Below are 14,803 nucleotides of genomic sequence, written 5' to 3' on the forward strand. Positions count from 1 at the left end.
ACCCGGTGACGCGCGGATGGCGTTCGAGGAAATGCGCGCCCCGGACGGGATGAGAGGCTGTGGAGACGTCGTTGTCGAATCTGCACTCGTGGACCTACCTGTACGCGAGCCATCGATTTGTTCAAATGAGATGATCAGGGAAAGGGTCAGGCCAGACTACATCAGTTTCATTGGTGTTCTTTTTTCGTGTAGTCATACTGGGATGGTTGAACAAGGAAGAAACTACTTCAACTCGATGAGCGAGGAGTATGGCATTGCCCCTGGTATTGAACACTGCAATTGCATGGTCGACCTCCTCAGTTTAACACTACTCCGCATATGTTGGTGACTCTGAGACAAGACATACTGCCCTATGTTTATGAACTGCCATTGCAAATTGACAACAGCTGGCATCTTGTAATATTCATGTCATCAATTGATAGAAATCATGATCAGTCCAAATTCGGTCAGATTTAAAGTATATGCAAATTCGATCAAGTTTTGCTGTCAAAATTCTTTTAAAATCTGTCAAAATGCTTGATGTCAAAACAGGAGCAAAATCATAAAGTACTAAGAAAAGTAGGGGCAATAGTGCAAAGACATATATATCATTTTACAGTTAAATTCATACCGTTAAATGCCCTTAACGAAATGGAGAAAGTGCAAGTTTCAGTTTGAAAAAACAGGGGCAAAATCACAAAGTTGATAAAAGGAGGGTAAAATCACAATTGCACTTCGAAACAGGGGCAGCCATACAATTGCCCCTAGAATATTTACCCTATTCTCCTTAAGGAGGGGTTACCGAGTTCAAACAACAGCTCAAGGGACAATGCATAATTAAATTCGATTGTTTCAATTTGTTTTGCTACCTTACTTTTTCCAGCACACGTTCTGTTGCACATAACATGACCCTATGTAACAATTTTAAATATTTGAACAATCAAAAAGTACATTTACCTGAAAGGTCTTGCGCTGAAAGCCCACTCTGAAACCTGTCACTTTACAGATCATGAAGTTCATGTAACAGACTAACAGAAACTATACATCTGTGATCCATATAATTTATGGCTGCAACTACAGCTTATCTGAAAGACTGCATAACAGTATCCACCCATGCAAGAGAACCTCAAAGTCACCAGTTCAGATCTATGTAAGATTGAAGGGTCTGACGCTCACAACTTATAAGAAATTTCCGGCAAGAACAAACCTTTGGCACCACATGCAAATTGGAGCAATCTGTTGACTGAATCTGGCTGGGATGATGGCTCCAATTACCAGCTGAAATTCTCCGCAGTGCTGCACTCGAGCACCTGCAGAATCTCCATTCATAACTTGTACTTAATGTGCTTCTAACTTGCACTCAATTTTGGAGGCAATGAAGAAAAAAGGTGACTGCAAGAACTTATCTGATCAGCCACAAGAGGAACATTCTAGAAGTCTCGTCAGAATTTATTAAGCACATGGTTCCATGGGGTACTGATGCATTACATTAAAAACGAAGGAGAATACACAGGAAGAGCAACTTATCTTTGATTGAAAAAGGAGAATGGATACATGAACCCATGAACTCAACCACCACAACCTTATGCTCTACTACTAGGCTATATGGTTCACTGAGAATGAACCATTACTCTTGCAGTGCCACAGACAGCAGCATAATTCTTCCAATGGCAGCTGAAATCCTTGAAGGAGCAGACAAGCAAATGCAGTGGAAAAGCAAAGCACTTAAACAGAAGTATCGAAATGAAATTTACAAACAGCTAGACTATATATGCGAAAAGCTGTTAAGTAGTGTAGCTAAGAATATACACATAAGTTCCATTGATCCTTTAAAGCCATGACGAGAATGTTCAAATAAGTTCATAAACTGATGGCTGACAGCAAAAGGACATGATTTCTTTGTGCTATATAGCATCACAGCTACAACAATTGGTCATTTTATTCAAAGAGTATCCCAAGCATGGATGGCGTTTTGACTGCCTTTGTTGAACCTACTACCACCCCAGCAGGTTCACAACTTGGTGAGTTTTTCCGCTTCAATTTATATGTATTGCTGGATCCATGAAAGTTCCCACAAGAGGATGATACCAAACCACTGCAGGCGATGCTGAAGAAACATGTAGCCTACAGAGATTCAAACCATGATAAGAAGGAAACAGCATGCGAATATGAAAGGGGACAACATATTATAACTTCAGGGACAAGTCGATTATCCCGTTTTCTATATCGCCATTGCCTACTTCCTGTTGAATAGCTTTGTGGATCATAGTACCAAATAATGTTGAACCACCTGATCCTTGCCGTACTTGCCTAACCTCTTCACGATGCTTCTTTCCTCTTGAAATGTTGCTGCCAGATTCAGCAGGGAGTGCAGAGCTTCCCTCCTTCATCCCAGCATTTTCATCTTTCCCTTGGCTTATCGCTGGAGCAGCCTCTCGATTCCTCTTCCCTAGATTACGCTGGAGCTTATGCGCATTCTGGTGGCCACCTAAAGCCTGAGGACTCTGGAACTTCTTCGGACAGTAGCAGCAAGAAAATGTTGTTGGAAGCCTTGGAGCATATGATGGATGGAGCAACAAGTTTAAGTTGAGCTCATCATTATCCATCTGCACACCCATGAACTCAGGTGCACCTAGAAATGTTATGAATATGATTAGAAAGTTGTAGTCCCTCTCTAGATTGTCAGGATATAAGCAGAAGTGCTGGCTTGGAGGGAACTTACCTCAACATATTTGCAGATATATGGCTAGAGATGTATGAGATGCATTGCTTATGTTGGCTATTTTGTGCCTTTCTCGTCTGGTCACTTTGTAGACACTTTATATGTGTGCGCAACCCTGAACTATTGATTGATGTGTTCTGCATGGTACTATTCTTGCGATACATGGATGAGACTAGGCTAAGTTAGACACAATGCTAACCTGGCATTTATTGTAAGTCCTTGTAGGCTTTCATGGATGCTGTCCTATAAGACAGCTTGAAAGCTTTCAAATTGCATGGTCCCGTCCACTAGTTATCTTGTTGTGATCAACCTGATTAAAGCAGGCTTGACCTAGAGGGCTCTATACTTAATTATACAATGGCAATGGCTGATGGTAGACCATCCACTTCTGTGAACTGGTTGATTGGCTCTATCTAATTATTTCTTAAGAGTAACAGAAGTTAACAGCAATCAAATAAGAGAATTTGGCAATCCGATAAACTTATTGTAGCCAAGAGCCCAACACTGAAGTTTACCTCTCCAGACCTGATTAATAACCTAGCAACAGCTAAAGGAGTCATTTTACTGGTACTGTTACGTAGAGCTAAAGTGATGAACCACATTTTATTTAACCAAAGTACCAAACTATAGAACCAGTTGTTCGATAAAGAAAAAAAAGGGACGCACTAAGCAAGTCCACCATCAACATTACTACCTCAGGGATCTTGCCTCTGCACAATCCAGCCCAAAATATAGTACTCCTAAGGCCATCTCCAACAGGATCTGCAAATCTGAAAATTCCAGTGCTACAGTACTTTGCGGTGTACTGTAGCACTGGAAATTCGTCTCCAGCAGAGTCTGTACCCAGTGATACAGTACTGCTACAGTGTTAGGGATAGAGGATGCTGTAATAGTGATAAGGGATGCTGTAATAGTATTTTGAGAATGGAAATTTGAGGTAGCTGTTGGAGATGGTCTAAGTAAACCATCCATCATAGCATCAATAATTTTGTATCTATTTCTTTTCTTAAATGCATTATGTGTCTATTTATACAACATTAGAACTATCTACTTAGACAAGCCAGGAGTGAAGAACATTTGGTACATTTTGTTGTACTTTTTTTAGAAAAGCCCTCTGATTTCTATAAATATTAATGCAAGCAAGTACATTTTGCCGTACATAGTGACAGGAGGGGTGCTATACTGATATGATGAAGTTAAGGTTAAAGAAGGTGGTGGTCCATTAAATTGCCTCCAGAACTGTTCAAATAAGACACTTTACCTGTCCAAGTCAATGGATTAATTATAGAGATAACCTTCAGATGAACTGATTCAGGTAGAAAACTGGTGAACCCTTGGATGTTATACCGGAAACCATATCAGATGTATTTGTTAGGGATACAATATAGAAAATAATGACTACATATCGATACAGAGTTTCCCTGTATAAGTGCAGATCATAGAAACATAACATAGCTCAGTACACCTAACATGTATTACAATGTTGGCATGGTAGTCTTAAGAAACAATATTATTATGGTTGGCCTTGTTTTATGCACCATGGTTTTGTATTTAATGGGCACAATAAAATTATTTTGCAGCATTACCATGGTTACAAGTCCAACCCTGTTGTACCTACATCACAACAATGGAGGTTTGAACTATGACAGTTAGGTTTCCTGTTTCCTGGCACAGGATACCTTCAGTGACGCAACAATGTTTCAAGTGTGATAAATTGATAGTACCAAAGCATGTCTCAATCACAAGACAATTGTCATAAGTATCAATGTATCCAATTAAAGTATAGTGTACAATCCAGTTTTGAACTGAGCATTAGGTCGAAGCGATGAACATTGTTCCACTAGGCCCTGCACTCATGAAACTTCTTGTCAGTTTGAAGGTAGCCGGGCTCATCTTTAAATCAAGGGAAAATGTCCCATCGCTCCATGTACGATGATCTAATGAAGCCACAAATACTTCAACTGAAAGATAGTCCACATGTTCCGATAGCATATTACTGTCGGTAGCATCATAAGCACCAAATTGCTCAGTATTGAAGTTTAAGTCTGGTGATTGTCTTGATTGTACGATGTACTTATCAGCAACAAATCAACAATAGGGCTACACACGCACCAAATTGATCATTACTAAAAGTTGACAAATTACACTAAAGGCACTGAATTTTAGAAGTACTGAAGTACATCTGCATCACCAGTACACTTCAATCTAAAAGCATCCAAGAAGACAAAAAACTAGTTTGTCTTCAGAGCTCAAAGGTAGCAACAATGTTTCTCAGAACACGTTACCAAATCCCCAATTGTATTGTGTGTTGCAACAAATCTAATTTGCATGGCTTTCCATCCATTGCATAATTAAGTAAAAAGGCTCGATCTTTTACACCGCATGCCAAACCCAACCAACCACAGGCACATTTCATCGAACAGGTTATGGCCACACACTTCTTCTGTCATGACAGTAAACCAAGAGCAGGAGCGCCTACCTCTCCGTCGGCTCGACGCCAAAGACGCCGTCCCTCCGTATCACAAACTCACACGCCCGCTCCGGTAGGTGCGGCGCGAATGCCACCTTCATCCGCCTACTGGCGCTCCCGCCGGCGCCGTCCACCTCCCGCGTCAAGAACAGGCGCGTATTGACGCAGTTGGCCCACGCGATCCCGAGCGCTGGGCTGACCCGCCGCCCCGACGACCACGCGACGGTGTTCCCGGCGTCTCCCTCCACCACGTCCACCACCTGGTTGGTCACCACCACCACGCACTGGTGCCTGTACGCGAGCTCCTTCAGCTTCGCGGATATCTGGAAGAAGAGCGCGGACCGGCGCTTGAGGTCGGCTGGGGAGGCGTCGAAGTCGGCGCGGAAGAGGGAAGCGATGGAGTCGAGGAGGATGAGGCGGATGGGGAGGCGGTGCGGGGAGCGATTGGGGTGGGAGAGCAGGCGCTGGGCGCGGGAGAGAAGGGAGAGGAGGTCGGAGGGGGAGTGCACAGCGGCAACGAGGACGTGGTCGAGGATACCGGGTCGGGATTTGGGGGCGAGAAGGCGTAGGCGGCGGAGGGGGAAGGGGAGGTCGGAGTGGAGGAAGAGGGAGGAGGCGGAGAGCGGGGACTGGGGCGCGAGGAGGGCGAGCTGGAGGCAGAGCTGGGTCTTGCCGGAGGCGGACTCGCCGGCGATTTCGGTGACGGAGGCGGAGGGGAGGCCGCCGGAGAGGAGGCGGTCGAGGAGAGGGCAGCCGAAGGAGAGCTTGGCGGCGCGGGAGGAGGGGAGGAGGAGGAGAGGGTTTTCCGGGCGGGGCTCGTGCGGGATGTAAGAGGAGGAGGTGGCGCCGGCGGGGTGCTTGGGAGGCGCCGGCGGCCGCATGGCCGGCGAGCTCGCCGCCGAGGGGATTGGGGTTTCGCTCGCAGTCTGGGTTTGAATTGTCGCGGGTAGTCTCCCGCTGGGACGAAACATTTTGGGGACTTCTTTCTTGGGCTGGAGAATACTCAGCTGCGTAGGGTGAAAACGGACTGATTTTTCCCGCTCGTTCGATGTCCGAACCGTTTTATACGCTAATCGGATTTTAGATATTAGATATAAAAAAATCTCAGATATCTGATATAATGAGCTAGATATCTATCGGATATTAGATATATCCGAAGAATATCCGATAATTATTTGAACCTATTTTTCAAAACTCGTAAATTTTTATATAGAGTTTGATAGAGATGATTTTTATATGAAAATTATAGCTCTCCAACGAGATCTATAAGTTTATAGTTAATACATTTTGTATTTTAAGTTATTAATATGTTTAAATAATTAATAAAAAATTAGCCAGCCTATTAAGCACTCGTAACTTCTTTGATTTTGCTATAACATAATTCTTTTTATAGGAGTATATTGTTGATTTGTTTGTTAGATTTCTAATGTAGTTGATTTTTAGATACGTGGAATGATCGAATAATCATAATATATTTGATATACATAGTTGTTGCTTTTACTTAATATTCGAATAAATATTTGTAACCAACATGTCTGCAAGCCATGTTAATATTCGAATAAATAACATATACGATATAACTAAATATGCCATGTTAACTTTTTTTTAACAAGCCACGCTTAACTAATTTTAAGCTCGGCAAACTTAAAGCGCGAAAAGGGTAGAATCTTGCGTGTTTGACGCCAAGTTAATTTGAAGGGTAACATGATATGATTGCTGCAGGATTTTGGGTCTTAGGCAAGAAGATCAAGAAGTTCAACATGTTCATTGCCTCGTGGACTTGCAATTGATCTTTGAGAAACCGAGATGTACATCGTGTCGATCAAAGTGCGGCAAGGATGAGTAAATCAATGCTAGCAAGATTTATGACCGAAATACCACCCGTGCATCTGTCAACTATCTGTGATGTAAATTAACTGTCTAAACAACACTATTTTGCGATGTAACTGTATGCATGGTAAGCTGGTATTTTTAAAACTTTCGAAAGATTTATATAATGAGTGCATATATTACACAATAAAACCTTTAAATATGTTTGTTTGGTACTTGGTGGAGGGTGACAGATGGGCAGATAAAGAGAACAATTTCCAGCTCTACAACACATGTAATTGAATATTTTTTATCTCCCCAATTCAACTTGTGAACAACTAGATGAAGGCCCACTCATAATTGTTTACTATGAAGCAACATTTTGTGGGTGCAATTATGCAATTTTTGAAACCCAATTCTGAAACACCAACGAGTGAGCCCATTGTTTAAAAGAGTGGGTCGGTGTAGTACATTCACTTGGCATTGTTCATGGAGATGTCAAAACTTCGAGCATGCTTGTTGGTGACATTCCAAAGTATGGGTGTTTATTTGATGTTTCCGAATCAAAGTTTCAGTACTAGTTCTGTGTACTTTCCCATAGGCATGGCTTTCACATAATAGATTCAAAAAAGAGGAGAACATTTTATACGGACCCTAAATTCCTCGAAAGTGGAGTTTTGTCTATCGAGACTGACGTTTACAGCTTTGTGGATAGTTCTACTGGAGCTATTTGCAAAGAAAAAGCGTGTGTTCATGTTAAAAACTAGCTAATGGCAGCCATGAAGAAACCGAAATGGAGAAGGAAGTGAGCGAGCGAGGCAGCACCAAATCCCTCATCCGTGATGGCATCAATCTTCCTCATTTCTCCATGTTATTCTCGGATACGGATTGGAGGGGGCGGCTGTAGCATCTAGGTCCCTAGGTAAGTGGTAAGTGTTTCGGTGATTAATGACAATCATATTACTGTGACTAACAATTTGTTTTGAAGGGAATCAAAAATTCAGTATACAATGACATTTGGTTAATCTTAGTCCCTAAAGTGCTTATATGGACAATCAAAGGACATATGCTTTAAGACTAAGGATCTTCTAGTTCTAAGTGTCACAAAGGAGATGGAGGATACTTAGAGTAGTATAGGTCTCCTTTTCTTTTTGTCTTTTGATCGTACTATAAAGGGGGGCTAAAAGTAGTAGCTTGACTTAGTGAGTCTAGACGTAGATGATGCACACTTGTTAAATTCTAGCACTAGGTAGAGCATACAAGTCCATGGTGAAGCTGTCAAGGAATTAGAGCTCAAAGAGAGTTGAATTGGACAAGCTCACAAAACATTTATTCACCGGATTATCCTCTGATGGATGTCTAATACTCACCGGATAAACACTAATTGAGGCATCCGAATTATATGAAAAATTTCAGAAGTGTTACACCGGAATATCCGGTGATGAAAGTCCGGTGACCACCGGAGCTTTTCCAGTAGAGAAAATTTTCGGAGAAAAACAATTTTGTACCCACCGGATTATCCGGTGAATGCATAATATGAACACCGGACTATTTCTTGCAGAGAGCATTGCTTCGGGCCACAGTGGAAAATTACGTTCACAGGATTATCCGGTGACTTAGCTGGCAGACCACCGGAGAAATGTTGTGAAGAAACTCAGACAAATTGAACTCACCGGATTATCCGGTGGTAGCAAAAATATCACCGGAGTATTTCTTGCAGAAGGTTCTGAAATTCGAAGGGTCGGGTGAGTTGTACTCACCGGATTATCCGATGTTGACTGTTGTTCACCGGAGTTTATCACCGGATAAATGTTGCCGTGCAACGGCTAGTGACAGCTGGCTCTGGGTTTGAACCCACCGGACTATCCGGTGATCTTAAGGATATAGCCAGCGGATTATCCGGTGATTACAGTAAAATGAGAGTGGTTAGCCAACGGCTAATTTTTGATCTCTAGGCTATAAATACCCACTCAGTTGGTTTCAACAGTTGCTCTTGCGACCCTGTAGCAGCTCATACACTTGGTGTGTCATTTAGAGGCAAGAGAGGGAGCACTTGTGTCCATTTTAAGTTCTTAGTTGAGGATTAAGGACTTCTTTGAGTGCTTGGAGAGTAACAAGTGTGCATCTAGCTATTGTCTAGGCTTGGTCTTTGTCAAGTGAAGCTTGAGGCTTGTTACTCTTGGTGGTTGGCAACACCTAGACGGTCTTGGTGATCGGAGGATTTCTCGGTGAGCTCTTGGAGCAATTGTGGGAGCCCCGGAAAAAGAGTATGTACTTGGTTTGATACCCGCCAATCCGGAGATGGAGAAGGGGTAATCAAGAGGGAGCGCTTGAGCCTTGGTGACTCAAGGGGGAGCGACATCCTTGGTGGATGCTCCAATGAGGACTAGGGGGAAGTGCCAACTTCTCGAAACCTCGGAAAAAAAAATCGGTGTTGTCTTCTCCAACTCTTTACTTTCTTGCATCTTATTTTGAGCTTTGTTATTATTGCAAGTTCTTCTTAGGAATTGTCTTTCTTAGTTAATTCTTGCGTGGTTAGCTATCTTGTGCTAGTTAAAATTCCTTACTTGCGTTTCTTATAAGTTTTATTTGGTCAAGCAGTAGTTAATTAAAAAAAAATTAATATCCCAATTCACCCCCCCTCTTGGGCTATTCGATCCTTTCAATTAGTATCAGAGCCACGTTCTCTTGATAGGCTTAAAATCCTAGAGAAATGGCCCTGGGGAGCGGAAGTAGCGTGCCAAGGTTCGAGGGAAAGAACTTTGCGTATTGGAAAGTTCGCATGGCGAGCTATCTAGTGGCTATTTCCCCCGAGTGTTGGCAAGCAACCTCCGTTGGGTTTGAACAACCTTTTACCGAACAAGAAGTTAGGTGGAATGCTAAGGCTAAGAATGCTATATTTGAGGGAATTAGTGAAGAAGTTTTCTCTAGAGTTAGAAGTAAGGAATTCGCTCATGACATTTGGGTCGCTCTTTGTGAAATTCATGAGGGATCTAGGAGAATTCGTGAAGAAAGATATCATGTGCTTATGAATGCTCTAAATCAATTCAAGATGTTTCCAAATGAATTATGCAATGACATGTATTCTCGTATGAACATGCTTGTGGAAGAAATCAATTCTCTTGAACTCACTCAATTGTCCGATGGAGATGTTATTCGTAGGATCTTGATGGTACTTCCCAAGCCACAATACAATATTGTTATCTCTCTTCTTCATGAAAGAGACATCAATGACATGACCATCACAGATGCCGTTAGAAAGATATGTGCGCATGAAATGTTCTTGTTTGGAGATCATGAGTCCTCATCCAAGAAAAACCTTGCTCTCAAAGCAAAGATGGTCGGCAACAAGAAGAAGAAGATCAAGCTTCCTTCATCATCAAGTGAAAGTGATGAAGATGACGATAATGATGAACATGATGATGATGACTCCGACACCGAGCTTGCTCTTCTCATGAGAAGAACCACAAGGATGATCTCTAAGTTTCAAAAGAAAGGCTACAACTATGATCCCAAGAAGAACAAATTTCGTCCAAAGAAATTTGACAAGTTCGGTGGTGGAGACAAGAAGAAGTGCTACAATTGTGGTAATCTTGGTCACATATCATATGATTGTCCTCATCCTGACAAGAGAAACAAGAACAAGTTCAAGAAGCTTGATGCAAGTGAAGATGAGGACAAGTACAAGAAGAAGGATCAAGATAAGAAGAAGAAGAAGCTCTTTAACAAGAGAGGTGGAGGACGTAAGGCCTACATTGTTGGTGAATGGGTCTCCGGTGAGAGCTCAAGTGATGACTCAAGTGATAATGATGACAACAACTTCGCGGGTCTCGCAATCGTCAATGATGATCCACCTCTACCTCCACCACCTATGTGCCTCATGGAAAAAGGTAACAACAAGGTGAGTAGTGAGGAAGATGATAGTAGTGATGATAATGGTCTTTCTCCTAATGATCTATCTAAGCTAATGAATGACTATGCTGCTATCATCAAGAGGCAAAAGGCTAAAATCAAGTTGCTTGAAAATGCTAACTCCATGCTTAGTTCTAAACATGATGAGTTGCTCACTAAACACAATAATTTGCTTGGAAAATATGATGAAATAGTTGAATCCAACAAGTCTCTTAAAGCAAGTAACTATAAGCTAAAACTTGAGCATGATGGCCTAATATACAAACACCAAGAACTTGAATATGCCTATGATGCCATTGATCGTAGCTTGGATGAATTGGTTGATAATGATGTAGTTAAGGTCAATGCATCTACCTCTTGTGATGATCTTCTTGATATATCATGTGATATTACATCATCATCTAAGACTAACCATGCAAGGGAGCAAGAGCTTGAAAGTGAAATTGCAAGTCTCAAATCTTGTGTGGCCCGGTTGACTAAGGGGGAGTACAAGCACAAGAAAATCCTCATGATGAATGCTTTGTACTACAACAAGAAAGGACTTGGATGCTTCCCCAACCCGGTAAAAAGGGTCATAAAGACACCGGAGATCAAGAATTGTTTCATCAAGGAAGTTGGTTCATATTGCCAACATTGTCAAGTCACCGGACACCACACAAGGGAGTGTCCAATTCCTACCAAACCTCTCCCTATTTTGCCTTCTAAATACAAGTCCACATTTAATGATCATCATTTTCTATTACATAAGCTTAAAAATGGTAAAATTATGGCAAAATTCATTGGAATTCAAGCTAAGGGCAAACTTCCTAGGCAACTTTGGGTGCCTAAATCTCTTGTATCTCACATAAAAGGTACCAAACTTGGTTGGGTACCTAAACAAAAGGCTTGATCACATGTGTGTAGGTGAACTACAAAGCCGGTGGAAAACATTGGGTGCTTGATAGCGGATGTACACAACATATGACCGGCAATGTAACGATGTTCACCTCGCTAGAAGATGAAGTGGATAATCATGATAAAATCACTTTTGGTGATAACTCTAAGGCAAATGTGGTAGTTTTGGGTAAGGTGGCTATCTCAAAAGATCTCTCTATTTCCAATGTTCTTTTAGTAGAATCACTTAGCTTCAATCTACTCTCCGTAGCTCAACTATGTGATTTGGGTTTCACATGCTTGTTTAGTGATGTTGATGTTATCATAACGAGTAAGAAGCATAATGACCTAATATTCAAAGGATTTAGACATGGGCATATCTATCTTGTGGATTTTTCCTCTAATGATGCTAGCTTGACTACATGTCTCTTCACCAAGACATCTATGGGTTGGCTTTGGCATCGTCGGCTTGCACACATTGGGATGAGCCAACTCAAGAAGGTATTCAAAAATGGGAAGGTGGTTGGTGTGAAGGATGTGATTTTCGAGAAGGACAGGTTGTGTAGTGCGTGTCAAGCCGGAAAACAAGTTGCAAGTCCTCATCCATACAAGTCCATGATGTCTACGTCAAGACCCTTGGAACTTCTACACATGGACCTCTTCGGACCAACTACCTACAAAAGTCTTGGTGGTAATTTATATTGTCTTGTCATTGTTGATGATTATACAAGATATACTTGGACTTTCTTTTTAGATGACAAAGGAAAGACCGTTGAAATCTTCAAGAAGTTCGCAAAAAGGGCTCAAAATGAGTTTGAGTCCATACTTGTGAAGATCCGGAGTGACAATGGGACGGAGTTCAAGAACACTCAAATTGAAGATTTTTGTGAAGAAAGAGGCATCAAACATGAGTTTTCATCAACCTACACACCTCAGCAAAATGGCGTAGCAGAGAGGAAGAACAAGACCTTGATTACACTTGCAAGAGCAATGTTAGATGAGTATGGTACTCCGGAGAAGTTTTGGGCGGAAGCAATCAATACGGCATGCCATGCTTCTAACCGAGTCTACCTCCATCGACTATTGAAAAAGACGCCATACGAGCTTCTTATTGGGAGAAAACCCAATGTCTCCTACTTCCGGGTGTTCGGGTGTAAGTGTTTTATCTACAAGAAAAAGGAACGCCTAGGCAAGTTTGAAAAACGTTGTGACATTGGTTTTCTTGTTGGCTATGCATCAAACTCCAAAGCATATCGAGTATTCAACAATGCCACCGGCTTTGTTGAAGAAACTTGTGATGTGGAGTTTGATGAATCTAATGGCTCCCAAGGAGAGGATATTTCTTGTGATGATGTAGGTGATGAACCCTTGAGAGATGCAATGAAGAATATGGCAATTGGGGATATCAAGCCTAAGGAGGACGATGAAGATGTACCCTCTACTTCAATACCACACACCTCAATGGCACCACAAGTTGATAAAGATGAAGACAAAGATGATCAACCACTTCCATCACATGATGTCCATATCTCTCAAGAGGAAGCTCAAGCTCAAGCTCAAGATGTTGGATCACCACAAAATACACCTCAACAACCACAAGTGAAGCATACACATATTTCCAAGGATCACCCGATTGACTTGATCATTGGAAGTCCATCTAGGGGAGTACAAACTCGCTCTCGTCAGTGTGCTTCATTTTGTGAACATTACTCGTTTGTCTCTTGTTCAGAACCCACACATGTAGATGAGGCTCTCACTGATCCTGATTGGGTGATGGCAATGCAAGAAGAACTCAACAACTTTACTCGAAATGAGGTATGGATACTTGAGGAAAGGCCTCAAGACAAGAACATAATTGGAACAAAGTGGGTCTTTAGCAACAAGCAAGATGAACATGGTGTGGTGGTACGCAACAAGGCAAGACTTGTCGCACAAGGCTTTGCACAAATTGAAGGATTGGATTTTGGCGAAACATTTGCTCCCGTGGCAAGGCTTGAGGCCATCCGTATCCTTCTAGCATTTGCTTCACATCATAACATAAAACTCTATCAAATGGACGTGAAAAGTGCATTCTTAAATGGCCTTATTAATGAACTCGTATATGTTGAACAACCCTCCGGTTTCAAAGATCCTAGATATCCTAATCATGTTTATAGGTTGGTCAAGGCACTTTATGGTCTCAAGCAAGCCCCACGAGCTTGGTATGAACGCCTACGTGACTTCCTCATCAACCAAGGATTCAAGATCGGGAGGGTGGACACCACATTGTTCACAAAGATCATCGACAATGAGCTTTTCTTGTGTCAAGTTTATGTTGATGATATAATATTTGGTTCAACTAACAAAGAGTTTTGCAAGGAATTTGGTGATATGATGTCTAAGGAGTTCGAGATGTCGATGATTGGTGAGCTAAATTACTTTCTTGGATTCCAAATCAAGCAATTAAAGGAAGGGACATTCATCCATCAAGAGAAGTACACGAGAGATATCCTCAAGAAGTTTAAGATGGAAGAGTGCAAGCCAATCAAGACCCCCATGCCTACAAATGGACATCTCGACTTGGATGAAACGGGTAAATCGATTGACCAAAAACTCTATCGTTCGATGATTGGGTCACTCCTTTACCTTACCGCATCTAGGCCCGACATAATGTTTAGTGTATGCATGTGCGCTCGTTTTCAAGCTAATCCTAAGGAATCTCATCTTGGTGCGGTAAAAAGAATCCTTAGATACCTAAAGCATACACCTAGCATAGGCTTGTGGTACCCAAAAGGCGCTAGTTTCGTACTGCTTGGATACTCGGATTCGGACTTTGCCGGATGCCGTGTGGATCGCAAGAGTACTTCGGGTGGGTGCCACTTGCTAGGGCGATCCCTAGTCTCTTGGAGTTCTAAGAAGCAAAATTCAGTAGCCTTGTCCACAGCTGAAGCAGAATACATTGCCGCCGGAGCATGTTGTGCTCAAATCCTCTATATGAAGCAAACCTTGTTAGACTTTGGTGTTCGTCTAGAGAAGGTTCCACTCCTTTGTGATAATGA

At 42.0% G+C, this 14,803-nt stretch overlaps 1 protein-coding gene across 1 annotated transcript; it reads right to left on the reverse strand.

Moving 5' to 3' along the window:
• Positions 1–2,463: 2,463 nt before the first annotated feature.
• LOC133921949 (DNA repair protein XRCC3 homolog) lies at positions 2,464–6,166 on the reverse strand. Its single transcript, XM_062367069.1, has 2 exons — positions 5,181–6,166; positions 2,464–2,611 (listed from the first exon to the last, which is right to left on the reverse strand). The coding sequence occupies exons 1-2, from the start codon at positions 6,140–6,142 to the stop codon at positions 2,602–2,604; spliced, it is 972 nt and encodes a 323-aa protein (XP_062223053.1). The 5' UTR covers positions 6,143–6,166; the 3' UTR covers positions 2,464–2,601.
• Between the last annotated feature and the right edge of the window lie 8,637 nt (positions 6,167–14,803).

Source organism: Phragmites australis, chromosome 6 (genome assembly GCF_958298935.1).
Source record: "Phragmites australis chromosome 6, lpPhrAust1.1, whole genome shotgun sequence".
In the NCBI taxonomy this organism is placed as follows: Eukaryota; Viridiplantae; Streptophyta; class Magnoliopsida; order Poales; family Poaceae; genus Phragmites; species Phragmites australis.